General features: G+C 33.9%; 3 protein-coding genes across 3 annotated transcripts; 1 reads left to right on the top strand and 2 right to left on the bottom strand.

Moving 5' to 3' along the window:
* The first annotated feature begins 760 nt into the window (after positions 1-760).
* Positions 761-1,619, top strand: LOC107415446 (zinc finger AN1 domain-containing stress-associated protein 12). The gene has a single exon (XM_016023773.4). The coding sequence runs from the start codon at positions 911-913 to the stop codon at positions 1,493-1,495; it is 585 nt and encodes a 194-aa protein (XP_015879259.1). The 5' UTR covers positions 761-910; the 3' UTR covers positions 1,496-1,619.
* A 157-nt stretch (positions 1,620-1,776) lies between these two features.
* LOC107415445 (uncharacterized) lies at positions 1,777-5,180 on the bottom strand. The gene is made up of 7 exons (XM_016023772.4): positions 4,874-5,180; positions 4,194-4,327; positions 3,975-4,024; positions 3,342-3,877; positions 3,146-3,226; positions 2,789-2,851; positions 1,777-2,104 (listed from the first exon to the last, which is right to left on the bottom strand). The coding sequence occupies exons 1-7, from the start codon at positions 4,916-4,918 to the stop codon at positions 2,045-2,047; spliced, it is 969 nt and encodes a 322-aa protein (XP_015879258.1). The 5' UTR covers positions 4,919-5,180; the 3' UTR covers positions 1,777-2,044.
* Positions 5,181-19,256: 14,076 nt separating this feature from the next.
* Positions 19,257-22,326, bottom strand: LOC107415398 (ferredoxin-thioredoxin reductase catalytic chain, chloroplastic). The gene is made up of 6 exons (XM_016023718.4): positions 22,078-22,326; positions 21,135-21,247; positions 20,241-20,290; positions 20,015-20,086; positions 19,729-19,789; positions 19,257-19,471 (listed from the first exon to the last, which is right to left on the bottom strand). The coding sequence occupies exons 1-6, from the start codon at positions 22,175-22,177 to the stop codon at positions 19,427-19,429; spliced, it is 441 nt and encodes a 146-aa protein (XP_015879204.1). The 5' UTR covers positions 22,178-22,326; the 3' UTR covers positions 19,257-19,426.
* Positions 22,327-24,902: the final 2,576 nt, after the last annotated feature.

The raw sequence follows: 24,902 nt of genomic DNA, 5'->3' as shown, positions 1-24,902 counted from the left end.
TTTGTATGGGGAAAGAATTGGATTCTTTGCTGCAATTAATAAAGAAAAGAAAGAAAGTTGAAAACATCTTTGCTCCTCCCTTCAAACTACATATAAATGTATAAATGCTGGCTCTGATTTCAATTATTCAAGTAGGCTTAAAATGCATGGAAGCCACTTAAACTTACCCGTGTCTACTTTTTCCATTTTTGTTCTCTCTCTGTTAAAGAAAAATAATAATAATAATAAATAAACTAACACATAAATATTTTATATATATAGTTTTCATACGGTAAAAAACTTATCAAATGAAGTAAGATTTAAAATTTTTAATTTAACTTTCAAAAAGAGCTGAATTAACTATTAATAATAATTAATACACATTTTATGGGTTGCATTTACGTGAAATAATTTAAAAAAGTATTTAAGTGATTACTCTTTTTTTTTTAATGTTATTATTTAGTCGAAGCGGAGAGTCAATCAGATTCTATAAATTAATCAAATCCCTATGTATGAAAATAAACAAATAAGTAAAAAGAGATTGAATATTATTGATGGATTTTGGGTGTTCACAGGAACACAAGATGAAGGTGGAATTCGTAGAGAATCTAATTACACGACCGGCCCATTCCAATTTGTCGCCAAAAAAAAAGAGCAATAAAAAAGCGCGGCACCGTGTCAATGACGCGCATATCTATAATTTTTTAATTATTTAGAAAGTCGACGTGGCAGAGGACCACGCGGTAAATTTACTTTCCCAGCCTCCTTCGGATGGGATTTGGCTTGCTCCCCAAGCCAACCTTTGTAAATATAAACAGCGTAAACTTGGCATCGCTGTCTAAATTCGAATTCCAATATTTCTTTTCTGCAAAATAACACAAAACATTCATCCAAATTCTCTATTTTGCCCCAAAATTCAAAAGTAACCGCCATGGGAGGAGGAACAGAAGCTTTTCCTGACTTGGGAGCTCATTGCGAGCACTCCGATTGCCATCAACTCGATTTCCTACCCTTCAACTGCGATGGTTGTCGCAAGGTCTTTTGCCTGGAGCATCGATCTTACAAGTCCCACCACTGCCCCAAATCCGACCACAACAGCAGAAGAGTCCTCGTTTGCCAAACCTGTTCCACCTCCATCGAAACCACCGGCCAACACGACGACGACAAGGCCTTGCTCGAGGCCCACAAGAACTCTGGTACCTGTGACCCTGCCAAGAACAAGAAACCTACTTGCCCCGTCAGGCGCTGCAAGGAGGTTCTGACCTTTTCCAACACCAGCACTTGCAAAACCTGCCACCTCAAGGTTTGCCTCAAGCACCGCTTCCCCGCCGACCATGCTTGTCGCCGGACCTCTTCTTCGAAAGCGGCATCGTCGTCGGTGGTTGGTGGAAATGGTGGCTGGTGGAACAATAAGTTCTTGGAAGCTTTGGCGTCAAGGAAAGGCAAAGATTGTAGCAAAGCCACCGAGCCTGGTTCCGTGTCTCCTCCGTCTACCCCATCAGTCAAAGCTTGCTGAGAGTGATTTATATTCGGTTTCTTTTATTAATTATCAAATTACCGTATTGTATTTATTCATATATGGCTCATGTTGATTTAAGACCTATAATTCAATACCAGCTTTAAGCTCATATTGTTTTCAACCTGAGTTTTTCTGCATCCACCAAATCTTGTAATTAATAATCTATACATATGCCCAGGTTCTTCCCTGCCTTTAAATTCACATTAATATTCATAGTTCTTCATCCTATATTTGTTTAATTAAAATTTTAAACCACAAAAACGAACGAAATCAAGATATGCCCAAACCTTGCAATTCATATAACAATTGCAGTGCAATGGGAAATGTTGGTAATATACATGCTAAATACAACATGAAAAGCACACAATCATTTGTTTAAATGAACCACTAAACAAATATATAGCCACACAAAGGCAGCCTCTCAATCTCTAACTTCAATGTCAAATGTATTCCCACTCAATTCGCTATGCTATGTCTTTACACTGTTTATCAAAACTACCAACGGAAGTTAACACTCTTTGCGATGAAACCATCCAAAGCTCCAGTTTATGGTGGTGGCTGTTTCGGACGGGGTAAGAGAGCAAGCAGAATCTTTTTCCTCGGTCCCTGCAAGATCAAGTAAAATGACATTAGAAAAAATATTTTCCCACAAACGTTTTCATAAAAAATTATGTTGATAAAGCTGAGTAAGCATCCACAATGAGCATCCCAACTAACAACTTGAAATTGAAATTGCAACAGAAACTAACACTATCACATACCACATGTCTAAATAGACAAGGGGAGAAAACAATTGATATTAAAATTTCGTTCTCTTCCCTGTCGAGACTGAATTAAAAAATTGAAACTGTTTGCAAAACTGACAGACATGAAAAATAAAACACTTGCACTTATCAAATTCATGCACAAGATTGGAAAATATTGCATACCGACTTAAGAAATTTGGTGGAAAATAATATCCAAGCAAGCCAATTATAATATATCAGCACTATTAAAAACCAGGGCTTAAGTGCCAAAAAATTAGACTAATCCCTAGGTTATATTTACTAATTTTGAAAAATTGACTTCTCCTATCCATTATCTATTTATCCTATCCATTATCTATTTCCATTCTTGTTCCAAATTGTTAATAAAGTTTTCATTTTGTTCTTCTTCCTAAGTAAAACAATATCAAACCTTCCAATAAATCATGAATGCCATTATAGACAACATCCATGTATGTTACCAACTTAATTAACTTTACACTGCCAATTATTTTCTTAACCTTTTGTAAAAATTGGAAAGACATACCATTGGTATACCCAACTCTTTGAGGTCCTTGTCTCCCATCTGCCTCAATGCAGTCATGTCCACCTGTAAATAGGATAAGTGGGTAACTAAAAAGTGTATATTTATGCATTAAGAAATGCCGTTACTAAGTTCATAACAGAAAGGATGAAAAGAAAAACAAAAACCGTAGTTCTTATGCACTTTTCTTTAACATGCATCATTTATTTTCCTGAGATAAAAGTAGTCATGGAAACGCACATCATATGCTCTTCTCAGAAATCAAGGCATGAGAGCTTACATGTGCATCCAAATTATGAACAAAAGAATGGAGGCATTTATATCCTATTTTCAAATATCCTATTAAAGCAGATTACTTACTTCTTCAGCCTGGAAAAGAACAGTGTACTTTCCCAAGCCAAGTGTATGTAACAAACCAGCAACCGTGATAGGTCCCTCCACCTGTAGAAAGACAAAGAGAGGTCACTGTAGAATAAACTATAAAATAGCAGTCACATTCAGCTTTAAAAAGTGAGTTAAATAGTAAACTGGAACTACAATGTCCAGCAAATGGTACCATATGTAGATTTTGCTGCATGCTGCAACTTGCTGGTGGACCATGTGAAACTTGTCTGACAGTTTCTGGAGCAGGTTTTATTGTCATGGGTATTCCGGCTGTTGGTCGAGGAACATTACCAATGCCCATGTTTGGAAACCGTCCAGCTCTTGAAGCATCAGGTTCCCTTAATGTTGGTATTTTCCACATTCCATCATAATTTCTTGGAGGTGAGAAGTGTGAGGAAGTTCTCAAATTTCTCTCAGTGGATCTAGCTCTCAATCCATTTATGGTTCGCGAAGAATAAGAATTCCTCAATGAATCCACCAGGAGTAAATCATCCGCACTTCCTCTAGGGGGCATTTTCCTGTAAAGACTACTTCCCTTCATCTCAGACTTGTATTCCATCATTGGATGTATCGGTGGAGATTGAACCTGTTTTGACAGCTTGACTCGAAGGTCCATTCTGTTGTGGTCTTCATGCACACCATGAATTTGCTTAGGGGGGTTTTTGCGCATCAGCTTTAATCTGAGATCATACTGACTAATACGAGAATCTTCACTCATAACATGGAACCAGGGTCAGTGCAAGAGAGCAAATAAAGAAGAAAACGATTTAAGAAATATTTGTCAAATATACACAAATTTAATTACCATGATATGTATTATCACCCATAGTTGATCTAAAACCATCATCTCGTCGCCTGTAAAAATGATATTCAACGCACCCTCATAAGCAAATACAAATCTTGTGATATTTGAATTGAATAATGATCAACAACTAATCTCATCTGAAGGCCATAACCCAAAAATGTGCCTATTTTTCTTAAAACTGTAAGTAATGGGAATCTGATTGAGCACAGAACAACACACCGTTTGTTGGTAGGCGATATAAAACCATTGGCCCTACTACTGCCTAAGCCCTCTTCCATGGATCGTTTACCCCCAGAGACTGGTCCATCATAACCACGCGCGACGTTTGTATCCGTTACTCCCCTCTCCACCACCTTCGAAATTCCCAATTCAACAAAAGAAACAAACAATAGAGACGTTCACGCACACGGAGATAATCACAAATCCACATTTAGTAGAATAAATTGATCCAGTCCAATATATGAGTTATTCAACCAAAGCCCAGAAACAAAATTTCAATAGAATTAATCAATCAAATGGAAAAAAAAAAAAAAAAAAAACCAGCTCACGTGTCAAGATTACCAACAATCTTCAGCTCAAATAATAATCATTAGCAATGAATTATCGCCAACACAAACCTAGCCCCAGATAATTAAGCTGAACAGCTCGATTTAGCAGCTGAATACAGTGGGACAAAGTAAACAGACCTTCAATTAAAGCTATCTATAATTAAAAACTAATGGATCCTCAGTCACTGCTTTTTCATATTTTGTGCCAATTTCCTTTCTTTTTTTTATTTCCTCTTTCCAGAAATTCGAGCAATTATCAAACAGCAGGCAAATCCAGCCCAAAAAAAGGAATCACATCTTTAAAAATTTAAAACAACAAATAAAGTAAGAATTTTAAGAAGTTTTGAGTACCTGACCAGTGCGGCCGAGGGTGATGGTGACTCTTGGATTCGACATCTCTGAAAGCAAAAAATGATTCAGAGGATCTGACTTAAAAAGGAAAAAAATAAAAATAAAAATTACTTCTTCTTTTTTTCTTGAGAAGAAACTATTTATTTATGGGTGTTGATTTTCTCGTGTTGTAGAGTAAAAGGTAACACGAGTCGTTGAATGTTATTGCAAGATGAGGAAGCCATGTGAAAATCGCAGAATACGAGACAAAGTGGGGAGGAAGACAATGTCGCAACCCTAAACCTATTGGATGTAAATGGATTTGGACTTGTCTTTCATTTGGGCTTCTTCTAGATTTGGACCTACTAATTAAATTAGTTTTTTCTTTGGGTGAATAAATAAATTACGTTGGTATATTAAATAAATGTAAAAATAAAATTATATAATTAAAGTTCTTTTTAAAAAATTTATTATTTTAAAATTAAAATAAATAAATAAAAGTTACTCAACCTTTACATGGAAAAATTTAGGAAAGTAAAAATTTGGAAAAGTAATATTTTAAGAGTATGTTTAAAAAATTTTAAAATGAATAAACTAAATATGTTCAAAATATCTATTATTTCCATAAAATTTGCATTAAAACATTTCAAAAAACTAAAATAGCACGCATAAAATATTATTAATTACAATGAAATATTACAGGTAATAATAAAACAAAATAGTAAAGTTTAGAATTTCAGTATTGTTCTAAATAGTATAGTTTCAAAATATAAAAATTTTTATGAATATATTGAAGAGTATGAATATCGATGAAAATTCATAAAAAATAATGAAAATTTTAGTTAAAATTTTAGAATTAGCTTATTTAATCAATTAATTATCAAATTGATTATAACAATTATAAAAATATTGAATAAATATTATATTTCTCTTAATCAATTTAATCATAAATAAATTATTATTAATAAAAATAGCAAATATATATATATATTTGATAAAAATTATTTATTAATTAAGATAAAATAATTATTACAATTATATTATATTTCATAAATATTATCTTAATATTTATAGAATTCTTAGATGGTTAAATATTGTTGATTTCTTCCTCCTTAATATTTTAATATATGAAATGTAAAAGAGAGTTATTAAAATATATATTTTCTTGATAACTTTTCATATAATTATTAATATATTAACTATAATGATCTTGTATTAAGTATATTTTTTTATGTTTAATATAATATATTCTATCATTTTTTTATTTTTATTTGCTTAATGTTATTAATTTAAATACTATTAATATCAATTCTACATAATATTATATTTTTATGTTATTATTTTTTATTCTTATATAATCAACTATTAATTTATAATTAATGATTCTAATAAATTTATCTTATATAAAATATATAACAAGTATATATATATATATGATCAATAAACAGAATCTATTAAGATTATTCAATTTAATTTATTCCATTTTATTCATATTATTAAATACTTGAAAGATAATTAAAATGTATCACTAATGTTAATTTGGTAAAATATTTACTAAATATTAATAATATTTATAATTTTTTTATAAAAAATTTAAAATTTTCATAAATATTTTCAAAATTTTTTCATGTAAATTTTGAAAATTTCCATTTTAATGGATATTATAGATTTTTTAATCAAATTATTAATAATTTAATATTAATATTTTGACAAAAAATTTTATAAAAATTTTAGCAAAATTTTAAAAATTTTAGTAGATATTATAAAAATTATATCCATTTTCATTTTGGACTTAAATTTATTTTCAACTTTTTAAAAAATATAAATTTTAGAAAAATTTCACTGAAAGTTTTAAATATTTAAAACCTTGCAAAATAGTTGCTAAGTTAATATGCAAAAAATTATATTTAATATTTAACTTTTAAGAATTCTAAATGTTAAAAAAAAAAATTGATGAAAGGTGGTATTTTACATTATACTGTTGATTATGTTTATTTTATACATTAAAATTTTAATGTTTATATAGTGCTTTATGAAATTTTTAATTGTATAATGATACAGTATCAATTCTTTTAGTAATTCTAGAATGTTTTATCATTGAAAATATATAATTTTAATAAAATATTTATAATTCTAGAATTTTTTCAATATTTCTATGCTATCCTTTCCAATTTATATTTCTATAAAATTAGACATTCTACAGTATCCATCTTTGATATTTCCACCACTGCACAAGACAACTCAAAAGGCGAAAAATGGAATTGGACGGGAATGGGTAGTTGCGTCGTGGAGAGGGGAATGGACGTCATGTTCGTTGGCTGATCTGGCGGTTGCGGGTTCGGATTGACCCGTCAAATCCTTAAACTTGGGTCAGCTGGGCAATGCACTCGCCCATTTGCCAATTCGCCGATCCATTATACAGTGGGCCCTATTTGTCATTACTGGAGGGCCCTTTCTTTTTTCTTTTTTCTTTTTTTATTTTTTATTTTTTCTATCTAAACTGGAGAATGAGTTATTTGTTCTAATGTAAATTCTACAAGAGAAAATTAAACTTATGACTATAACCATATTGAAACTCGTAAAGGTTGATGAAACATGGCCTACCCATGAGAAATGGATCAACAATCAGTATTTCATTAATGTGGCTATAAGTTACTCAAAGCCACTAAAAATAAAATTACTCTTCATCTTTTTTATCTTTTCCCTTTTTATTCCATAATTATTTTTACATGAAAATAAGTCCATTTATTCATTTTATATAATTTAAATCTTATAATTATGAATAAATTTCGTTCATAGTCATTGAGGTTGTGATATTAGACTTCAAGTGTAGGACATTCAAGGACGTTAGATTCCACTATACTTATTGCAGAGCAGCATGAAAAAACTAAAGTGGGGAAGTACGTAATTGGAAAAGGAGATCTAGATGTGGTTTCAGATCAGTATACGTATATATATATATATATATATATATCAGATTATACATACAAACAAATCATTAACTTTTCCACTATTTTTCTCTTTTTTTCTTTTTTACCTCTTCGAGAAAAAAAAACATAAAAGTTAAATTTCTGTTTATTCTTTTTCCTCTCTCCCCTGAAACTCGTACACTGTTCTCAAGGATTCTCCGGACTGGTGTGCTGCTGCTTTGAAATCCAATCAAATCATCGTATACCCTTGTAACTTGATTTTACTTCTGGGATATACCTGGACTCTGCCTTATTATTATTATTTTTTTCCAAGTCGATAAATTCAATTAAGGAGGATACAATTGTTAACGCATGAATCCGTGCCACCATCCCTCGGCCCCTGTTTCCAATTTTTCTCTGCTTAACTGCCACAATAGACCTACAAACAACGTTTCAAGGGCACGGAAGGGGTGCCTAATAAGATTCCTCCGCTATTGATTAACTAAGATATGGAATTTTTTTTTTTCTTTTTCTTTTTGGAGAAAAATATGGCGTACGTGGTTGGTCAAGTTGCGCTCCTTTTATACTGCTATTGGCCTCATCTTTTTAACCTTATAACTATTCCCTTTGTCCAAATATTTCGGTGCATATTAACCAGACATACGCATGGAACTCCAACTGCGTGCTGGTATACCAACCAAAGCGTCCTTTAGAGAATCAACCAAACTACCAGGCATACGAACCAAAGCATCCTTTAGAGAATCAAGCTCTACTAAGTTCATTACTTGTTGAACGAACTCCTGCAACATTGCAGAATGGTTAAATTATTTGAAACAGAAAGTGAAAATATTCGCACAAGTTGGAGCCTCATACAGCTGCTTACTCATTTTTTCTTCACACTAGCATCCTTTGGAAGACGTCGAGCTGAAGAAAACAAGAGAGAGACTAGCACTGTCAATTGTGGAGAGTGTATGTCATTTTGCTCAACGTATCCTGATATTCTTGCAAAAGTGCGTTGCTCTTTGGGATGGCCAAATATTCTAACATCCCCTTCTATGTAGCCACAAGTTTTCCTCCCAGCAAATACTTCCACCAAAGTGGTCTTCCCAGCCCCACTAGCTAGCCCCAACTAAATCAGTGAGAACACCCCGTGAAAATACTCCACTCATGTTTGACAAGAGTTGCAACCTCGCGTCCGGTATACCTTTTTTGGTCATTTCTTGACAATCTCCATAATGTCAGTTCACATCAGCAACTACATAAGTAATCTCCTAAAACATGTACCTGGTGGACCTATATATCTGGTTTATCATGAATTTACACGAACAAAATTTCAAAGAAAGGAAACACACCTTTGGCATGTCCACGAAGTAGTTGAGATTGTGGCAAGTCATTGTTAATGGTTCAAAAGGAAGAATCATTCCTTTCTTTTTGCTCTCCTCTTCGGCAGGTTTGGTCGCTGCAGTATCACGTTCATTCATGTCAAAGATATCCATAATTATGAAGTAAAAAACCATCGGGAGGTGCTGGCTGGTTGAAATATGTATATTATTTATAAAAATTTTAAAAATGAATGACCACCATTCTTACCAATCTCCTGCTCTTCGCCGTCATCTATAACTACTGTCTGGTTTTTTCTCTCATTTCCGCCATCATCTATAACTACTGCCTGGTTTTTCTAATTGCTGTGAAGAAAATGTTGTAGTTCTCTGACCACTGTAGAGAAAAAATATGAGAAGAAAAATAAAAATGTAATTTTATTACTCTTTTGGAAATAGATTACAAAAACACAAAACTTCTCTCTTGGATTCTCACGTGGAATCTCTCTTCTGGAGTTTCAACTCTTCTCTCAAGCTCTCTTTGGAGTCTTAACAGCTCTCAACACTCCTCACTTAGGATGATATTGAGATTGCTCGGCTTGGCTTGGAGATGCAATGGGATGGAGCCTATTTATAGGCTTATAAGGTTGGTTGCATGGCCACCATTTTCAACTGGTTCTGACATTTGCTCACAGTTACAGCAACAAGTTGGTTTTTGGTGTTAAATGCAGCAACCATTGTCAAAAATGGTGAGCTTTTGGTTTCACAATATCGGTGCAGTGGTGCAACTGGATTTCATAATTCTCCCCTTCCAGCCGCATTTAAAAACTGATGGTCATCTGCCATCCATTCCAACTATGTCTCTTAACAACTTCAGCTTCTCTTGAGCAAATACTTTTGTTAATATGTCTGCTGGATTCTCCTTTGTGTGGATCTTTACTAGTTTCAGCAACTGTTGATCTATTACTTTGGGAATCCAATGATAGCGGATGTCAATTTACTTTGTACAGGAATGATATATTGAGTTCTTGCTCAAATCTATAGCACTTTGGTTATCACAATGTATTTTGTAGTCTTCTTGCTTGATGTCCAGTTTTGTAAGAAAATGCCTTAACCACAATATTTCCTTACCCGCTTTTGCTGCGGCAATGTACTCTGCTTCTGTAGTGGATAAAGCTACACACTTCTGCAACCTTGACTGCCATGACACAGCTCCCCCTGCAAAAGTGTAGAGATCACCTGGTGTAGACTTTCTATTATCGGAGTCTCCGGCCATATCTGCATCTATATAGCCTTCTAAGACTGGATCACCTCCCCCGTAGCACAAACGTAGCTTTGATGTATCCTTAAGATACCTGAGAATCCACTTGACTGCTTCTAAGTGTTTCTTTCCAGGATTTGAAAGAAATCTACTCACGACGCCTACTACATGAGCAATGTCTGGTCTGGTACACACCATAGCATACATCAGACTTCCTATTGCTGAAGAATATGGTACTGAAGCCATTTCCTGTATCTCTTCTTTGGATGAGGGGCACAATCTCTTGCTTAACTTGAAATGATTTATAAGTGGAATGTTGACTGGTTTGGCTTTATCCATGTTAAATCTCTTTATCACTTGTTCAACATACTTCTCCTAAGATAACCATAACTTTCTGTTCTTCCTATCTCGGATTATTTGCATTTCCAAAATTTGTTGAGCTGGTCCTTAGTCTTTCATATAAAAGGACTTAGACAATTCCTTATTCAATTGAATAAATTTCATTGCATCCTGTCCAACGATCAACATGTCGTCCGCATATAGCAAAAGTGCAATGAAGTTTCCATCTAGAAATTTTTTAATATAAACACACTGATTTGTTGCAGTCCTTTTATAATCTTGACTCACCATAAACGAGTCAAACTTCTTGTACCATTATCTTAGTGCTTGCTTGAGGCCATGCAAGCTTTTTTTAGCTTGCATATGAAGTTTTTTTTTCCCTGAAACCTCAAATCCTTTTGGCTGCTCCATGTAGATTTCCTCATGTAAATCACTGTGAAGAAATGCTGTCTTCACATCCATATGTTCAAGCTCTAATTTTAGACTTGCTACTAAACCAAAAATGACTCGAATTGAAGTCATTTTTACCACTGGTGAAAAAATCTCGTCAAAGTCAATTCCTTTCTTCTAAAGAAATCATTTGACCACCAATTGAGCTTTGTGTTTCACCACCCTTCCGCGTCATCTTTCTTAAGCTTGAACACCAATTTATTCTTTAGTGCCTTCTTTCCTGTTGGAAGCTTAACCAATTCTCTGCAAAGATTCCATATTCCATCTCATCTTGCATTGCTTGCAGCCATTTTTCTTTGTCTTGATGAGAAACAGCTTTCTGGAAACTCTCTGGCTCCCCCTCTTCAATAAGCATAATATACTCTGATTCTGGAAATCTCTTTGATGGAACTCTGCCTCGCTCAGATCTCCAAACTTGTAAACCATTGGTTTCAGGAGGTGTACCATTATCTGACCGCTGTGATGACCCTGCAGCTTCTTGAGAGAATTGAATTTCCCCTGCTCAATATCCCCTTCTTCCTCCTGGTCTACTTCTGGATATCTTCATACACCTCATTATCCTCTGTGGCTATTTGTTCTGGTGCTGGATTAAGACCAAAATCATCGGCACTAGAACTACAATTAGGAGACATTCTGGGCTTTTCAATGTCTTCCATTGTTTGGTTTTCATGGAATACTACATCCTTACTTCTAATAACCTTCTTTGTTTCCGGATCCCATAACCTGTATTCGAATTCTTCATCTCCATATTCTATAAAGATGCATGGAGTATATCTTGCATCAAGCTTGTGTATGAGCTCCTTGGATCCATGCACATAAGTTAAACAACTAAACACTCTTAAGTAAGATTAGGAGGGAATCTTACCCAACCATATTTTCTCCGGAATTTCAAAATTCAACGGTATGGATGATGATCTGTTGATTAAATAACAGGCGGCACGAATAGCTTCTCCCCAGAATGGCTTTTGCAGCTTAGCCATACTAATCATACTTCTAACCTTTTCCATAATTGTCCGGTTCATTCCTTCAGCTACTCTGTTATGTTGTCGAGTACGAGGGACCATCTTCTCATGTCGAATGCCGTGTCTTTTGCAGTAGGCATCGAACTCCTTGGAAGTATACCCGCCTCCATTATCTGGGCGGAGACATTTCAGATTCTTTCCTGTTTCATGCTCTACCATGGTATGAAACAGTTTGAAGTAATCCAATACCTGGTCCTTTGTCTTCAAAAAATATACCTAAACCTTCCGAGAAGCATCATCAATGAAGGTCAGAAAATACTTGTTGCCACCTAATGATTTCACTTCCCTGGGACCATAAACATTAGAATGCACCAGACTAAGCAACCCTGATCTTTTCGATGCAGAGGAACTGAAAGAGATTCTATGTTGCTTACCAAACAAGCAGTGACAACAAGGATCTAGCGCAACATTCCTGCAAACAGTGATAAGCTTCTTCTTTGCCAAAGTAGACAATCCTTTTTCACTCATGTGACCGAGTCTCTGGTGCCATAAATTTTGAGACGCCTCACCTTCTGCAATGTTGAGGCTGTCCACACATATCTTCACATAAGTCTTGTACAACATTCCATAAATATGTCCCCGGGTGACAACTGGCATCTTTCGTCATTTTCCATGTGCCTTTGCTGAAATGGTTGTCATAGCCTTGCTTGTCTAAGGCTGCTCCCGAAAGTAGATTAAGTCAAAGGTCTAGAACATGATGGACATCCTTCAGAGTGATTGTACAACCAACATTCATTTTTATCTGAACATCACTAGTTCCTACATTCTTTTTGAAACTTGAATTTCCTATCTTTACTGTACCAAAGTCTCCTACTTTGTACGTTTTGAAGAAATCTCTATGTGGAGTGACATGGTCGGATGCTACAGTATCGACTACACACTCAACGTCTTGGGTTGATATATGAAGGCATGTCTATTCTTGGGTGGAGCAAAGCGCCACTTCTCTTATAACAGTGACTAGTGTCTCACCATCATTCTTCGGTTGATTTCCTTGGAGTCTCTGCTCTCTCAACAACTTTCTGCAGTTCTTCTTCATGTGACCCTCCAGGCCACAATGATAGTATTTATATGATGATTTCTTGCTGTCTATAGATCTGCCTCTGTTTTGCTCCTGCCTCTCCCCCTATCTCAACCACCTCTTTGCTGTCTTCCTCTTTCTGTGACGAGGGCATGTGACTGGTCCATGCCAATGTCCTTTCTCCTGACCTCTTCATTAAATAAGGCATCCTTAACCATAGACATAGTAAGTTTGCCATTCGGGGCCGAATTGCTGAGAGAGACTACCAGCGTCTCCTAGCTATCTGGAAGAGAGCTTAGAAGTAGAAGAGCCTGATCCTCATCCCCTAGTTGGTAATCCACAGCAGATAATTGATTTACCAAGCTCTGGAACTCACTGGTATGCTGGGCTACAGAAGTTCCACTCTGTAATTTTAAATTTACTAATCGCTTAAGCAACAAGGCTTTGTTTCGAGTAGTTTTGGCTTGGTACATGTCCTCCAATTTTGTCTAAAGGACATATGCATCCGTTTCCTTTGCGACATGATGGAAGACACTATAGTCAATCCATTGCCTGATCTGACCGATCATTTTCTTGTTTAATTTCTTCCATTCTGCTTCTTTGCTAGGATCAGGGTTTACTCCTTTAGCTTCTATATGATTAAATAAATCCTTACAATTGAGGAGATCTTCCGTCCGAGGTCTCCAAAGTGTATAATTGGTGGTGGTGAGCTTAACCATAGCTCCCGAAGATGATTCTTCCATTGACATAATAGCTTTACCCAAAAAAAAAAAAAAAGAAGCTGAATTTGGCAAAACGGAGTTAATCATTGCGTCCGAAACGACCAAAAAAGGTGGACTTAACTCTTCCAGAGTCAAAATATAATTACAAAAAATTTTGAGGCAAAAATGCAATTTTCCAAAATTTTGGGGTCAAATTGTAAATATAGAAACTACAAGGGTCAATATGTAATTTTTGCAAATGCATGGGCTGTTCCATAATTTTAGAAACTATTGATGATGTGGTAGAGTGATGACGTGTCAACACATGGCAGATGATGTGACGCTTGCGTGGCTGACGACGTGTCGAGTCGCATGGCAAATGAGGTGGTTGCGTACGGTGATGTGGCAGATGTCGTGGCGGCTGATGTCGTCGTCTTCAACCTCCAAATGGTGCGTACGGCGCATGTGGCACGTGACCTGTTGTAGAAAATTTTGGGTGGCGCATGCGACATCGAGTTACTCTCCGGCAAACTTGGTTTTTCTCCTCTCGTTGAGTAATTTCACCTGGTATCCTCAAATCTTTTATTTGAGCAACTTTTCGAAACACCAACTTGAAGAATAGAGGCTTTGTTTCTTCAAATTTGGAACCCAAACTCTCAGCCTAGAGCTCTGATACCACTTGTTGTGGTTCTCTGACCACTATAGAGAAGAAATATAAGAAGAAAAATAAAAATGTAATTCTATTACTCTTTTGGAAATAGATTACAAAAACACAAAACTTCTCCCTTGGATTCTCACGTGGAATCTCTCTCTATTTACTATTAAACTCTCACCTGAAGTTTCAACTCTTCTCTCAATCTCTCTCTGGAGTATTAACAACTCTTAACACTCCTCACTTGGGATGATATTGAGATTGCTCGGCTTGGCTTGGATATGCAACGGGATGGAGCCTATATATAGGCTCATAAGGTCGGTTGCATGGCCACCATTTTCAACCGGTTCTGACATTTGCCCACAGTTGCAGCAACAAGTTGGTTTTCGGTGTTAAATGCAGCAACCATCGTAAAAAATGGTGAGCTTCTGGTTTCACATTGTCGGTGCAGTGGTGCGGCTGGACTTCACAGAAAATAGGAGGAATAACATTTAGAAGAGTCCATTGATTGAAAAAATATAGTAAGAAAGCCAACATTTTGGGCAAGCCAAATTTCGAAAAAACATAACAAAAAATAAAAACTTATTTTAAACTTATGACTAAGATAGGCTAAGCAAAAAGTCACCAAGCCATTGAATAGAATCGAAAAACGAAAAAGAGCTAAAACTCCAATCCAACACCATTGATCATTAGCTGGTAAGTTATGATTATGGAGAGTGCTTTTCCCAAGCTCCATCTCCGACATAAGAGGAGATGGCTACAAAATGACCATTTTTAAGTCCAGTATATAATAAATGAACAAACATGACTCAGTTAAAAAAAACTGAGAGAAAATAGTCCTCTATGCCCACCTCCACCACTCATTTATGTTTGCTGGAAAATAAAAAATAAAATATCCTTATAATGAACAATAAGCATTTAGTTAAATTATTTTATAAGTCAAATCTCGCTGCTAGTAAACTTACTAGCTTATGGGCAACGCACAGTCTCTGTCAATGAATTTATGGCCACAAGGTGGAAGAAGGTATGATCTTTAGGCTACAAGACTATTTTCTCTCAGTTTTTTTTTTTTTTTTTTATTTGAGTCGTGTTTGTTCATATATGATATACTAGACTTGAAAATGATCATTTTACAGCCATCTCCTCTTGTGCTAGAGATGGAGCTCGGGAAAAGCATTCTCCATAATCATAACTTACCAGCTGATGATCAATGGTATTGGATTGGAGTTGTAGTTCTTTTTCTTTTTTCGTTTCTATTCAATGGCTTGGTGACTTTTTGCTTAGCCTACCTTAAACTGAAGTTTTTTATTTTTTATTTTTATTTTTTTTTTGGGGATTTGACCTGCCCAAATGTTGGCTTTCTTACTATATTTTTTTCTAAACTAGGCAGTAGTTATAGATGACGGAGAAGAGGATGTGGGATTCAGCCTTTATCTCTTAAAGCCCAAGCTCATTAGGGTTTCAATCCTAGAAACCCTAGAGAGAGCATTATAAATAGATGCTCATTTTTAGTCTTGTATAAAATAACACACAGTGTAGAAAATACAGATTTTTTAGAGAGGCTGAGAAAAGTTTTTTGTTTTATAAATTTTACAGTTATAATACATCTTTTTCTTCTCAATTTTTATGCCTTTTGTCTTTCTTTATTTTTCTATATTAGTTTTGTGTGTTTGTAATCAAAGAATCACAACAAGTGGTATCAGTGCCTGGTTAAAATATAAGGTTCGCCGTTGAAGAGCTAAAACAAAAGATTTGGGCATACCGATCAAGACGTTCAACTTGTAATTATCTTGATCGGTAGTTGCCAATGCTTTCTTCACGACAAATTCACGAATCGGACGGTCAAGCTTCCTTACGTTGATCATCTCAATCTCACCTTGTTCTGACGCCGTTCTCTTCAACAGGGCATAGTTCGATTGCTTTTGCGAAGGGAATCTAGCAATCGCCTCTCACATGAGCTCATCTTCTTATTCTGCAACAAAATCGACATTCGAAGGCCTCCCAAATCCACCTTCATTTGTTCCATCAATCTAAAGCTCAAAATACTCGCTTCCATTAGAAGCCGCCATTGCTAAAATCTAACTAGCTGAAGCTATCTCTTCCTAATTTTATTTTTCTTTTTTCCTTGTTTTTTGGTTGTATCTCTGAGAGAAATTTGGAATATGAGGAGGCATTATTCAGTATTTATAGTCGAATTCAATAGGGAGAACCAAAATGCTCATAGCGGCCTCTCAGATTATTCAGGATAGTGCTTATCGTGTTCTTTCTTCTTTGTGTAGGTTGGCCGCGAATTTTGAAAATATTAATTTATCTTTTGTTACGCAAATTACCCTTCCAATTTTATTTTGCCCTGTTTGTACGATCCACGTGGCTTGTATTCCTCTCGCATTTTTTTTTTTAAAATTTTTCAATTATTCTTCTTGAACCTTATTATCGAGTAATGGTTTCACTACCAAGTCTCGTATTATCCGATTGGTGCATTTTTTATTTTTTATTTTCATTTGTGCTTTTCTTACCTTTTTGCTAAAAAGAAAAAAAGAAAAAAAAAAGAAAATTAACATTTTTTACTTTTTAATTTTATTTATTTTATTTCTTACCATCAAATTTCACGTTTTTCACCTACATTTCACCTAATTTTCACATTTTTCACCTGCATTTCAGCCCAAGCCCAATGTAAGGTATGTAAAGCGTGCTGGTCCCAGCGGTTAGACGACATCTTAATAGATCCTAATAGGAGAGTGAGAAATCACAGCCTTTGTAGATACAATGAGAAAATGAGATTTAAAGATGAATTAGAGATCACAGCCCTTGAAGATCCGATGAGAAAATGACACTTTAATGGAAAGATAAATGAGAAATCACAGCCCTTGAAGATCCGATGAGAAAATGAAGATCCCATGACAAAATGACACTTTGAGAATGAGAAATCACAGCCCTTATAAAAAAATGACTTCTGAAGACTCCACCCCCTCTAAATGCAGCATTTCTGTCCCTGAAGACTCCACCCTATAGATATAGCATTTCTATCTCTCTATTCGATCCAAGCTTTCTCTCTATCCCATTCTCCCTCCACCTATTCCATTTAGAAATGTTAACGGAACGGGATGGGATCGGTTTTGTAAATCCCGTCTCCATCTCCATGGAAAATTTTTCATCCTGTCCTGATTTTTTCCGTTTCTTGAGAGATGGGACGAGGACGGGGATTTTCCAATCAAAGATGGGATGGTTTTTCCCGTTTATTTATTTTTTTTTTATAATTGATATAATTTTTTTTGAGAAATTTATATAAAAAAAAAAATTTTCATGAATAAAATGTAAATAAAATAATTAAAATGTAATAAAATATATTTTTAAAAAATACGATAGTTCAAATATATAAAATATAAAAAAATATAATACGTAACTTTATATGTATTGGATTTGGACCGTTTTCTTTATTCTTCGGTCCCGATCTGTTTCCGATTCGGAATTTAAGGATTTATTCCGAATCAGTCCTACAGTACCGATTTTTCAGAAAAAAATTATTCTATTAGTAACGGTGCAATTATCGGGATATGCAAGGCAAATTGACATTCCTAATTCCACCTCATAAGTATAGTTTCCGACCCTTTCTTTTTTATATATGGTCTTTATCCTCTTTCTCAACAACACACAAATCATTCCCATTCTCTCCCATAAGTGAGACTTACCTTCCAATGATCAACCATCTTTTACTTCTTTTTCCAACCACTGTTGCAGCAAGCAATTTTCGTGATTGCAGGCGTCTCCTCCATCTCAACATCTTTTACTCATTTTTCCAACCACTGTTGTAGCAAGCAAGTTTCGTGATGGCAGTATTTTATACAAATTAATAATGGTAAATAAACAACCAAATCTACAATTATTATTTATAAATATTATCTTTATTCTATTCCAATTCTATTTTAGCTATACCGAACTTTTCATCAGTATTTTTATAAAATTAGACATTTGACATTTCTACTAATATCGATTTTATCATCACAGAGCACCCAAAAGGCGGAAAATATAAGACAACCCAAAAGGCGAAAAATGGAACGGACATGTGTGGTTGTGTCGTGGAGAGGGGAATGGATGTCGTGTTCGTACCCTGCTCTTGCGATTGTGGGTTCGGATTGAGGATTGGCCGTCAAATCGTTAAGCTTTGGCTAGCTGAGCCATGCACTTGCCCATTTTAGAGTTGGCCGATCCATTATTCAGTGGGCCGCATTTGTCATTACTGGAGGTCTGTTTTTTTTGGTCCCCTTTTTTTTACATCTAAATTGGAGAATTTGTTGAGGGCCTTTTTTTTTTTTTTTTTTTTTTTTTGGGAAAGAAATTGGAGAATTGAGTTATTTGTTCTAATGTAAATTCTCCAAGAGAAAATTAGACTTATAACTATAACTACATTGAAGATTGTAAAGGTTGATCAAACATGGCCTACCTGTGAGAAACGGATTAACAATCCGTATTTCATTACTATAGCTATAAGTTAAAGCCACTAAAAATAAAATTACTCCTTTTTTATCCTTTCCCTCTTTATTCCATAATTAGTTTTACATGAAAACAAGTCCATTTATTCATTTTATATAACTTAAATTTTATAATTCTGAATAAATTTCCTTCATAGTCATTGAGGTCGTGATATTGGACTTCAAGTGTAGGACATTCAAGGACGTTGGCTTCCACTATACTTATTGCGGAGCAGCATAAAAAAAATAAAGTGGGGAAGTACATAGTTGGAAAAGTAAATCCAGATATGGTTTCAGATTAGTATACATATATATCAGATTATTCATACATACAAATCACTAAATTTTCCTCTCACTTTCTCTTTTTTCTTTTTTACCTCTTCAGCCTACTGATGACTGTTTATACAAGTAATGCTGAAATACACAGGAGCTTATTACATGTTTGCGGTTGCTTCTTTGATCTCATCGAAGGAGATGGTCTGCACCGTAAGGAAGAAAAAACAATCATCCTACATTAGTTATGAACATATACGACAGGCTAACAGAACTAAAAACAAACTATTTAGAAAGTTCTCTTACAATAATGCATGGTATATCTGCACAGCACTTGTGTAAAACATAATAACATTTCTCTTCTATAATCATGAGCATGCTATAAGCATGTCTACATAGGACTTTCAAACCAGTTTTGGTTTAATATCACTTTATATGGAGAATATAACTGAACAGTAGTTACCTGTTCTTTCCCAGCAAAATCATTCTCAGGAGTGAGAAAGAGCATGCAATGGCACTCCTTCCTGCCAAAGTCAATCTCACAATGTTAATATGAACGTCCAAGTTTGCATATGTTAACCGATTTTGAGATAAATTTGAAATAGTTCTGAATTTTTAAATGTTAAAGAAAGCAAATAGACCAACATCATAACATGCCCATACAAAAATAGGTTCTCTCACAAAATAACATTTGCACTTAATAATCTACAAATAAACTGAATACATTTCTATAATAAAGATATAATTACCTCTCTCTCATAGGAACACATGGACAGTTCCAAAACCCTTGGCCAGCCTCAGCAGGTTTGTCATCATAATGCCTGAAGCATAATGTTTTCAGACCTCAAAAATCACATGCTGACATGAAGATAAACTGATTTTGATTTTAAGAACCAAATAGAAGTGCTAGTGGAAAACTGGAGAAAGGTAAAGAAACAAAAATCTAACTGTCGACAAATCAAAACAGATACTTACCGACAAGGGCAAAGTGGCGCACCAAGCGTATCTTTATGTTCTGCCAATCCCTGTTGAAATTCCATGATTAGATTCTTCAATACGTATAACATTGAAAGAATGTTAAAAAATTTCAATTCCATGATTAGATTCTTCAATACGTATAACATTGAAAGAATGTTAAAAAATTTCACATGGTATGTCCAAATGGAACAAATGAACAGTCACACACTTAATAATAAATTTAAAAAGTCATGATTGCTCTTATCAAGTAATTAAAAAGAAGAGATGATTTTAACATGTATTGAACTTAGATCAACCTATTCATTTAAGGCAAAACAACCACGAAAATTTTGGAGAAGACACATTAACAGTAGAAACGATGCAGTTTGACAGAATTTGACTTAAATAGAAAGTCAAGTTCTAACTCGAACTAGAAGATAATAAGCCTGAAACAAATATCGACCACAAAATCACCATAGCCGTTTCTTTCTTTCTCCCTTGGTCCTTTAGCCACTATGGTTAGCGTGTGCTTGAGGATATCCTTATCTTTTAATCATTGTCTAATATAATGTCTAGCATTAATGCCAAGTTAAAACAAAAGTATAGCCACATTGCATTGCATTTGCAGTCTCACCAATGATCAAAGTTTAAATCTAACCAGCTTTTACGTTCCTTATGGACCACCAATCCTAGAATGAATATTGGAATAAGATACAAGAAACTGATAAAGAATGTCAAACTCATATCTGAATTTTATTTCCCGCCCGCCCGTGCACAACCCAAAACCCAACCCCCCCCCCCCCCCCCCCCCCCGGCGGCCGGGGGGAAGAATTCCAGTATGCAAACAAGAAATTGTGACACCTAGAGATTTAATATTAAGTAAACAAGCACTGCCTTGAAAAGATATGATACCTTGATAACAACAGATGTGACTCCCTTATCAACGCAAAAATAAGTTCCAGACTTGCGAGCATACTGCTCTGAGAACTTCCTCATTATCTCAACAGACTTCTCTGATGGTTGCACTGCAGGAGCAATCATTCATAGCATATAAATGCATTGTTCATACTCCAAAATTGTATTTATAGTAAAAACACAAAGATGTAATCCTGAAATAGAGGAAAAGATGCAAAATACAAAGGGATGCTAATCTCCGCCATTAGCTTTAGAGCTAAGCGATTAAGGGGGAAAAAAAATATTAATAAAAGAAAAGATATATATCTGAGTATACATGTATGCATGTATATATAGATTTTAATATGAAATTGTGCAGTTAAAAAACTACCAAAAATAAGAGAGAAGAAAACATATACATTCTAGAACCTTGAAATTTATTTATTTATTATTATTATTATTATTTTAATTTCTTTCCTAGTGGAATCCAAGCTTTCATAAATTGAATCTTTCATTTTTTTGCCATTCAGGATGTATTCTCTTGAATCTTCCTTTCATTACTCCTATGCAGCAAACATAAAGAAGTACAGATACTCAAAACTATTATACGCACATAAGTACATTATATATAAATACATATATATATATATATATCCAACTAGTGCATCTAACAAAGTTTCTTTAGAAACTCACAAGATATACAGAATTCTTGATTTATTAAAATCAAATTCGAAAATAAATAAATAAATAAAACTGTTGGAAGATGATTCTTTAGAACCTTACAACATTTTATACACACAGAGAGATTCTGGACAAGACGAGAAAGTGAAAATTAGGGCAAGAACATGAAAACCGATGGAAACGCAAAATAAATTCAGCTAAGAATTGAGACTGTAAGGATTCAAAATCCAAAAGAGAAAAAGAGAAAAAGAGAGAGAAAGCGGAGGAAAATTGCAAAAACCTTGAGCTCGGATTAGAGTGCGGTGGCGGGAGCGAGTGAGGGGCGATACGAAGGACGAAATGCCAACGCCGAAGGAGGAACAAGTTGCTTGGATACTCATGGCGACCGATTCACTTCCAACTCTTCAACTCACCAAACAAACAAAGTACAAATCTGTTTGTGACAGAGAGAATATAGGGAGAAAAAAACGTCGATTTTCTTTATTTTTATTTTATTTGTTTATATGTCGTAAAATGTTTTAGTGTGTAATTTTCGATTTTGGATTATTTTCCAATTGAAAATAAAAAATAAAAAGAATTTTTTGGATTTATTTTAAAGGCTTGCCCGCCACTCGTTGTGATTTTGTGAAATTATCGATTAAGGACTCGAGAAATTACAAGAACCACTCGGTCCACTAACAGAAATCGTCGTACTTTTCACTAAGGGCCATGGGCCTTTGTTAGAGTCGGTGGCAGCCAACGTCCACATCCCATTAATATGGGCCTACTCAGTAATAACCACCAGATCCAATTGTTGATTCAAAGCCTAACAAAACACCAAAGGTGCATAATGGGCTAGGATTGTTGATCCAAGTCATATATAGAATTTTTTTTTTTTTTTTTTTGAGAATAATAATAATAATTCATATATATATATATATATATATATATTTTTTTTTTTTTGCTATGCCTCAGGCATCCCCTACCCCTCCAAGACTCGAATCCAGCGTTTACTGGCCGGGTTGTGCTAACCACTGAGTTAGAAAGGTTTTTCTAATAATGATTATAATAAATAAAATAAAATTAGAAAATTTTTACACTTTTTTTGCTTTGTTTTGTGATATTGGAGATATGGGACGTTGAACTCATCGTTTTAAAAGAAAGAAATGTATTAAAATTCGAATTTACGATTTTTTTTTTTATTTTTTTAAAGAAAACAATAGTGTCGTTACTACATTATCACTGTGCAGTTAAAGTATAAACTTATACAAGGTTGTTTATAAATATTATAAGTAGTTGGTCTTCTATTGTAATATTCTAATTAGGACTGAAAAAATCTCACACAATACAAATTCATATAATAATTTGTAGATTTTGGTTGGTATATTGTATCAGATTTTTATCATCAATATCATTTAATAAGATTAAATAAAATAATAGACTTTAATGAATGAAATACGATAATATAAAATAAACTTATAAGATCCATTAAGAAGATATATTTTTGTATCATATAAGTTTTATAATATTAAAATTATTTAATTTATTGTTAAATATGAATTAATTTATTTTTTTTTTAATTTAATTTTTTAAGAATCTAAAAACAAACAAATCTCTTTGTGAGATTGTTTTTTAAAAACAACATTTTATTATTTAAAATTTTAGTCAAATTTAAATTTTAAAATTTATATATTTTCTTAAACAGTTAATGGATTGTACGACAGATTAAATAATAATATAATAAATGGGTTTAAATTTATCTATTTTGACACGGAAACTTAATAAGTTATGTTTAGGTTAATAAAATTTTATATAAGCATAACATGACATGATACAAATATAATTCAATACGGCTCGTTAGTTCTAATAGATTTTCTATTAAGATCTTTATTATTAGTTTTTAGATTATTTTAAAATGTATTTAAAATCTATATGAGTTTAAAGGAAGAATAACATGTTTTATATAAAATTCAAATACATTTTTAAATTTTAACTTTTAAAAATATACATAACTGATAAAAAAAGATTATGATGAAAATTTATCAAATTGTGATTATAAAAAAAATGGTTAAAAATATAAGATGTCTTTAGTTTCTATTTTACAAGGACGGGATGGCAAAAGAGAAATATTCTATCTATAATATAATTTATTTTTATTTTTTCAGTCTTTTAAGTATTAAAAACAGTAAATTTTAGATTTTTGTTTACTTGGTGTACTTTGGTAATTACCCTGGCACATATGAAGTATATCTCCTGCCCATTGTCGGGCATGCGCGAAGTAACTGATCAGGGGGTCATCTATTTCCTTTTTCCTCCTCTGACAATGACCACCAAGCAGCAATAAATTAATCAAAAACATGATTTTCATAAAATAGACACCATAAGCTACGATCCTCGAAGATTCGTATGATATGCCCAAGTCTTCTCATACATATATATATATATATATATAAATATTTCTCATTTTTTGTTTATGATAAAGTCACAGAGACTAGAATCTATATATACCTATAGCCAATATACCATCCTTTCCCCTTCACTAGCTAGATTAGACAGAACAAATTGTGATCATTAGGTCATTTGAAATTTTTATACTAAAAAAAACCTGCAGACAAAAATGCAAGACGAGGCTCACAGGCAAAATTAAAAGAAAAAGAAATCAAAAAAGCAAGACACAGATCTCCATAACTTCTTTTCAAGTGAAAAGGGGTGTGTGATCAAAAGAGTACGTTACCCAATATCCAAAATGAAACTAATAAATATATAACAAAACACATGGAAGAAAATTAAAATTTGATTTATATATAGCTTTTTCTTTCAACTTGAACATGGAATAACCATTTTTTTTTTTTTTTTTTTTTTGCATTATATATATAGGGAGAGAGGTACTTTAGTGGGAAGTGAGCAAAAGGTTAACGAGATGTTGAAGACAAATTGGACATTGAATTCAGCTCTTACCAAACTGTTAAAAACTTTCGAATTATTACTTTTTGTTTTCTGCAGCAGAATAAACTTTTAAAAGACCCTCTTTGCGAATATACACATTTAATTATGCCCATGGTGCTCCCTTAAAAGCATTGCGATAAGCCTATAAACCCCCATATGTAAGATGCATCAAGTACTCTC

The sequence above is a fragment of the Ziziphus jujuba genome, chromosome 4 (assembly GCF_031755915.1).
Source record: "Ziziphus jujuba cultivar Dongzao chromosome 4, ASM3175591v1".
Classification (NCBI taxonomy): Eukaryota; Viridiplantae; Streptophyta; class Magnoliopsida; order Rosales; family Rhamnaceae; genus Ziziphus; species Ziziphus jujuba.
The sequence above is the reverse complement of the archived record's forward strand: the minus strand, read 5'-3'. Positions and strand labels throughout refer to the sequence as shown.